We start from the raw sequence: 7,646 nt of genomic DNA, 5'->3' as shown, positions 1-7,646 counted from the left end.
TTCCTGCGGTAGGACCACCATGAGTTCCACAACAATATCCCCTCCCTGCCACTGTCATATAAGACAATAGACATGAAACGGTTAATTGGAGATTAAACTGAAGTTCCACCAAATCTGATATTTAACACAGCCATTGGATGCGCAGTTGTAGTTGAAGATAGTCATGTCTTCTACTCTTCATGTTTCAATCAGTACCAAGCAACCTGTATATAGTTAATAAAAATGTAACAAACCCTACTTTTGTTGTGGAAAGTAACTGCCTCTTCGACTTGAACTTACACTTGGTCCATCTTTCAACACAGATTACCAGTGAGCCTTTATGCAGCATTGAAATGGTGGCTCAGTGGTTAGCACTGCTGCCTCACAGCACCAGGGACCTGGGTTTGATTCCACCCTCAGGCGACTGTCTGTGTGGAGTTTGCACATTCTCCCCATGTCTGCGTGGGTTTCCTCTGGGTGCTCCAGTTTCCTCCTACAATCCAAAAGATGTGCAGGCTGGGTGGATTGGCCTTGCTAAATTGCCTGTAGTGTTCCGGGATGTGTAGATTAGGTGGGTTATAGGGGGACGGGTCTGGGTGGGATGCTCTGAGGGGCAGTGTGGACTTGTTGGGCCAAAGGGCCTGTTACCACACCATAGGGATCCTATTCTATTCTATTCTATGAAATTAGGATTGGTGGCAGCATTCTACAAAAGGAATGCAAGCATTGCATCAAATTGTGACATCCACTATTCTGGAGAATACCTCTCACTCAAAGAACATCACCAAAACCATTTACCTGCTCACCAGTACATTGCTGGCTCCTTTCTTCAAGAAAATTGGTTGCCATGTCTCTTACATTTCAAAAGTGTTTCATTGCCTGATAAGCACTTTGGGGTGTCCTTTTTCTATATTTTTTTTCATTTAAAATCAATGCAGTTGTATTCTTAAATAGGTTTTTATTCAAAATGGAGATCACAATAAAAATAAATATATGCACTTATTTTGATCTTTGTCAATAGCGTAAAAGGCACGGTACTGATTCAGTGGCTTACTTTATAACTTTCCAAACTATTTTTCCACTGAAGTCAAATTGTTAGTCCCTTGTTTTAATAACAAAGCTTCTAAATTGCAATACTAAGGAAAACTCTACAATGAAATCCAGTTCAGCACTGTACGGAAAATAAAAGACATATGTACCATAATAAAATTACAAAGAAAGCTTTTTAATTTGGTTTGTATGACTCAGTACAGCAATTATTGAAATATGTGCCTGTGCAGCACAAATATTGGCGGAAGGCGCTTTCACAAAGAATGCCAGCAATCCATAATTTGTGATAAATTGAAATTAGGCCCTGAAGTTGTTGCCAGCAGCAAGGGTCCAATTAAATAAGCATTGACTAATTAGAGTTTGACAAGGGGGATGGAGGACAAATCTTATTGAAAACATTCTGACGCTGAAATGTCACGTCATTTGGATACAATGTAGAATTCTCAAGAAATCTGCAAAACAAAACCAGTTAATTTTACATGCTTTGGGGAAAAAAATAAATTGCTCTAAAAGTGCAGGCCTTATTTTCCTGCTTCAGTTGTTCTTTCTCTCGCTGAGGCAAGACATTTGCAAGTTCCAAGAATAGAGATTAATTTTCATTGCTGCAACCTTCTCCTCTTCTTCATTTTACTGCGGATATGAGTCAAGGAATTAGTTGTATGAACAAATAAACGATTAACACATCAAGGACTTGTTGCCACTGGACATGTAGGTTCATCAAGCATGCACACACCATTTTTTTTGGGGTTTTTGTACAACAGCTGGCATAATGTAGCAATGACAGTGAGGGAATCGTCTGCCTAGATTTTTCCATGCTCTTCCAACTTCTTGCCAAAACTTTCGTAGAAATAATCAATAAAAAACCTTGCCTAAATGTTGTAATTGGGCAAAAATGGTTGGTTGTACGATTTTTCTTGTGCTTTTGCTGTTAGAAAAGGGGAGATTGGAAAAATCGAGTGGGAATCCCTGCATCAAACTGCTGACAAAAACTCACAGATTTTCCATGTCTAAAATCATATTTCACTTCTCCAGATGTAGAGAGTGAAGTCACTAGATGACAATGCCAAATCTGACGGATCCCTATGTATACCCAGGTGTATTATTATAGCTTAGTCAGCTAAAATCAGGCAATTTAATCCCACAGAGTGCGAGCCAACTTTCTACTGCTTGTCCAAACTGGACTGTCCTAAGTACTAACAGATATTGATTTGCACGGCAACATGACTTCAAATGGGAAGAATGCTAAGCAGCCCAAGCATTCCGCCACCTCAGATTTTGGTCATGATCTAGTCTGATTGGTCAATCATCAACAGATCACCCTGAATACCGTGAATGTGCCTGAGTCAAACACTGTGCCACAGAAATGGGGGTTGGTTGAACTTCTATTATAAGATGTGTCAGTTTGGAGCTGTGTGCACCCCCAGTGCAGGCCTACCTATCTCTTCCCGACAAGAGGATGCTACTTGAAAGCAGACAATGGTACGTTTGAGACTTACTCAACGAAGAGCTCCTCAGGAGCAATGCAATAGGCAACACAACTCAAAACAAAATATGAACAATCATAGGTTCTATTGTCCTGACCACGTCAAACTCTATCAAGCTATAGTGTCGTCGTATGGAATTGCAGAAGTTCAACAATATCAGTTTGCCTTTTGACAACACAATTATAGTCATCGGGCAAATACTGAATCCACTTCCACACTGAGGGAGCAATTGTGAAACTGGATCCCAATGAGGGGAGTAGGAACAGGGCCGGCTTTCAAGTTTCTTTGATTGTGGACCTCTTTAGTGATCATCATCAAAGGGCTAGGTTAATCAAACCAAACGAGTTGTTGAAATGAACAGTATAGATGTATTTAAGCAGTGCTAGATAAGCGCAGAAAAAGATAAAAGATTATGGTGGTAAGCTGTAATGAATAAGGGTGTGTGGAGAAACATTGGAAGCCAATTGGACAATAGTGTTGTAAAGACTTAGTAATCTGAGCTGTAGGTCCAGGAGGAATAATAGTGCAGATCCTAGCTGCACCTCCGTTGGCAAACCAGTTGGATCTTCATAGCAATTGAGCAGTTATTATTGTTGTTTTTGCAATCTTACATATTTATTTAAAGCATTTTCACCACCGGTGATAATATGAGACAAACTGAAAATTATGGGGATAGTATCTTAAGCTTTATGCTGCCTTACTCAGGCTACACAGACTGGTTATGCAAGATTTGCCATTCTTGAACCCTCTTAGCAGTTTAGTGATACAAAATTTGGATTAACCCATTAAGACAATTGTATCTGTTTTCAGAAGGCATGATTCCTTATCTCATTCACAGCACAGTTAGCTCCATTAGAGTTGAACAAACATCTTTATTTGCAGTTTGTTTATGACCATTAACTAAAATCTTACTTTTCATACCAAGTAGTTCACAAAAGAGGTTTATAAAACTTTTCAAGAAATCAACAGAATCTCAGGGCAGGCAACTACTTGACTGAACATTTTGGTTCATGCTCATTTCCAGCTAATTGTTGCTCCTGAGGCTTGTGCTTTTTTGTTAAAACGAGTTTTAAAAATCCCATATTACAAGGTAGTGCAATTCTTTCAATTATTTCAGATATAAATACTGTCAGCATTAATTGGAGTATTGGCACAAATTTCACTGGTTCATTTGTTAACCTAAAAGAATAAGCCTTTCTAACAAGCCAAAGGTCCCATGTTTATTCATTGTCCTGCTCCTTGTAGTGCAATGGTGAATGGAGGCAAGGCAGTTTTCTCCTTATTGCACAGAATATAGTCGCCCTGACGTACTTTTGAAGCTAACCCGGGCATTACACTGAGCTTAACATGAAGTCCCTCAGATGGTCTGTAGTATTACAGCTCCTGTCCACAGTGGGGCACCATTGAGTGACAAAGAATGCAAAAAGACTATAAATAAATAAGCACCATTGTTTCTGACAATGCATTCCCAGTTCAGGAAAATGCAGAAAACCAGAACAGAAGGAAAACAAAACTATCTATACATTTTACATTGTACAATACATTTAAGCAAAGTAAAAGTTGTTGGTGCAGAATGCTCCCAAACATGTTTGTCAGCCCTTTTAATGAAAGTTCTTTTGTTGCTGTAATTTATAATTGTAGAAGCCCCTTACTGGGCCTCATTTTTTGTTTTGTATTTGTCTTTTAGAACTGGAAGTGCTCTTGACATTGCAATAAAATAGTTGCAGATTGAATTTGGATGACTCCATTATGTGCTGAGTCAGGATTCAGCAACAATCTCCTGGCATGTCCTTGGATCCCAGTTGCTTACTGTTTAGTGACACGTTTAATCCAAGGTATAAAGGTAGAGACTTTTGTGTAGACACCTGGTGTATCCTTTACACCACAACCATGTCCCCAGGAGGTCACACCAAATACAACCCAGTGTCCCCTTGCTCTTTCACACACCAATGGTCCACCACTATCTCCTTGACAACTGTCGACTCGTTTGTGATCCAGTAAGTTTCCTGCACAGATCATCCTTCCAGTGAACCTCTGCTTGTAGCGCTCCTCACAATGCCTTCTTGGAAGCAATGGGATAGCAGCTTGCTGCAGGGTCTTTGAATAAGCTCTTCCTACAGCAGAGAGAGAAAATAATAATTGCTTCTTAGTTAAGTTTTGCACACACCATACCTGCACCAAACATTTTGTGGATATTCCAGACTGAGGTAGACCTCAATAGTTCTGAATCAGAAAACAGCAAACCAATTAGAAAAGACAGACAAGATCAAGTCAGAGAATGAGGTAACTCTGATGAATTAAACTGCACTTATTTCAATCCAAGGTGTCTTAAAAGTAAGGCTGATGAACTCAGGGCATGTATCAGAACATGGGCCTGGGACATCATAACTAGGACAGAAACTTCGCTGAGGGAAGGACAGGACTGGCAGCTCAGTATTCTGGGTTTCAGATGCTATAGGAAGGATAGAAAGGGAAGTATGATAGGAGTGGGACTGGTGTCTTTGAGTAAGGAAAACATTACTGCCATAATTAGAAAGGATATTTCTGAGGGATCGTCCAATGAAAATATATGGGTTGAAATTAGATCCCTTGATGGGATTGTACTCTAGCACCAACCCCCATCCCCCCATAGATAGAGGGAAACTGAGGAGCAAATATGTAGAGAGGAATGAATACTTTGCATCAGTTTTCACTGTAGAGAAAGAAATGCAGGCTAGAGAAATCATGGAACTAAATACTGATGTTTTGAAAACAGTTCACATTACAGAAGAAGTAGTGCTGGAAGTCTTAGAAAATATAAAGGTGGATAAATCTCCAGGACATTGTAGGAAGTTAGTGGGGAAATTGCAGGGACCCTAGCAGAAAGATTTGCATCATCTATAACCATGGGTGAGGTGCTGGAGGATTGGAGGGTGGATAATGTTGTGCCTTTATTTAGGAAAGGCTGTAAGGAGAAGCCTGGGAACTAATGACTTATGAGTCTGAGACTGGTGGTGAGTAATTTGTTGGAAATGATTCTGAAAGATAGGATTTACATACATTTGAAGAGGCAAGGAATGATTAGGGATGGAGGCATGTGGGCCAAGTACAGGCAGGTGAGACTAGTTTAGTTTGGGAACATGGTCTGCGTGGACTAGTTGGGCTGAAGGATTTGTTTCCATGCTGTATGACTCTATGTTTTATGACAAAACAAAACACCCACACTGCAAAATCTAATGTATAAAATGTTGAGTATTACACACAAACAATATATTTTCAATCCTGGATGGTGTCCTAACAGGTTACTACGCAGAAGGAAAAAATACAGTAAAACTTGTGAATGAGACATTGTGACCTAACTCAACTTGCAGATGTCAAATTGGAGGACCTGTCCATTATTTCCAAGTATTCCTGTTTATTTAAATGGTTTAGTTGGTAGCAAAGGGGAGTTGGTTAGATAAGCTGACTGGATCATTGGCTTGCAATGCAAAGTGATGCACTCCCTCCACCAGCTGATGTTGCCATGAAGGACTCTCCCTCTCAATCACTCCCCTCACCTGAGACATGTTGATCCTCAGGTTAAACCACCGTCAGTCATCACTCTCTAATAGGAGAGCAGCCCTACGGTCTGGTAAAACTATGGTGACTTTAAATCATACAGAGGAGATTTTGTTTCACTCAGAGAGAAATAGTGCAAATTGGACTTTTCAGATGTCTGCACCATTTCCATGGAAGTTGAAAATGTTTTCCACCACTTTTCAATGGTACACCTATACAGCCCTCAATAAACGTTAGAGCCAATGTTTCTTCATTGCTGTTTTGTTGAAAACAAACAGCCACATGAACTGATGAGAGATTAGGGCATGAAAATCACATTTCCAAACATTGGAAAACATGTGAGCGCATCTTTTGAGATTGGGTTAGGAAATAGATTCATGTAAATTCAATGATACTGAATTAAATAGGATCACCCGCCCACACCCCACCCCAACCCCGATCTCCTGGCATAACTTAAAGGAAATTGACAGAATCTCTGGAGGAATAGCATAAACAACTGCTTTCAAATCATGTGCAGTACTTTTCAGGTGCTTGCCACTGATCTTACTACAGAGAACCTCTGATATTGCAAGTGCTTTTGTGAAAGTCCTAAAAAAAAATAGATATGCTTTTGCTTGTGATATCGAACAGACAATATCTTCATGGGCAAGTCCACAATATTGCTTCGTTCAGCTGCTAAAGAATTCTACACCCTTGTCAGATCAGACTGGACAAAACTTGACTCTGAATCGCAGCTGTACTATACCTGACCTGGAACTGGTTAGCTCTGACACTGGGCAATAAAAACTGGGAAACTATTTCTCTTCCCCAGCATAAAAAAAAACAACTTCCACTGAGAAATGATGTGTTCTTAAATTAGATATTGAACAAGGGGCATTTTTCATGGAGTTTTACTGGCTTGGTCTCACCCTGATATAAAGTAAAATTTCCATGAGTGTACTCCCCACTATAACTCTGCGAGAACATTAGTGGAAATCCTGCAGAAATGGCACAGGATTCTTGCTAATTTTCTGCTAGAGATATGGCAGACAATTGGCAGAACACTTTAAGACATTATATTTTTGAACCATAAATTATTGCTAACAACTGACAAAGTTTAGAAACTAAAGCGTGGCATCAATCTGGAAATAGCAAAGTATCAATTTTTTGTGAGTTTGATAGAGGGATTCTCTCCACAAGACCTAATGGATTTTCTTCCGGTTCTGTACCAAACTTGCCATATTACCTCTGTACCAAGCCCCAGTAGCATCCAACTCATTGTATTCTCCCACTAGCCATAGGCCAAAGTATTGGCCACTGCTGAGACCTCACAGGATTCCTGGCACCGCACCATTTTTAAAGTCCAGCCATGCATTAGGCAGTTGCAGTGGCCCTGCATGCTTCTTCAGAAATCGTGGACAAAGTGAAATTGGCACCCCACTTTGCCAATGGGTACTTGTGAGGTCCTGGTGGAAGGGCATGCATGTGGTCACCGTGGAACATGCTTTGATGTTGGCACCTGGTGTCCAATATGGAGGACCAGAGGAGCAAATGGCAAACTGAAGTTAACAAGGTGCAGGGCTGGATGAACACAGCAGGCCAAGCAGCATCATAGGA

At 40.3% G+C, this 7,646-nt stretch overlaps 1 protein-coding gene across 1 annotated transcript in view; it reads right to left on the bottom strand.

Annotated features, from left to right (window-relative positions):
- Positions 1–3,186: 3,186 nt before the first annotated feature.
- prss12 (serine protease 12) overlaps positions 3,187–7,646 on the bottom strand; it is a 142,820-nt gene continuing 138,360 nt past the window's right edge. The window contains exon 14 of the mRNA XM_048604917.1: positions 3,187–4,627. Within this exon, the coding sequence (XP_048460874.1) occupies positions 4,320–4,627 (308 nt within the window). The 3' untranslated portion in view covers positions 3,187–4,319. The remainder of the gene's footprint in view (positions 4,628–7,646) is intronic.

This window comes from Rhincodon typus, chromosome 1 (genome assembly GCF_021869965.1).
Source record: "Rhincodon typus isolate 14 chromosome 1, sRhiTyp1.1, whole genome shotgun sequence".
Lineage (NCBI taxonomy): Eukaryota > Metazoa > Chordata > Chondrichthyes > Orectolobiformes > Rhincodontidae > Rhincodon > Rhincodon typus.
The sequence above is the reverse complement of the archived record's forward strand: the minus strand, read 5'-3'. Positions and strand labels throughout refer to the sequence as shown.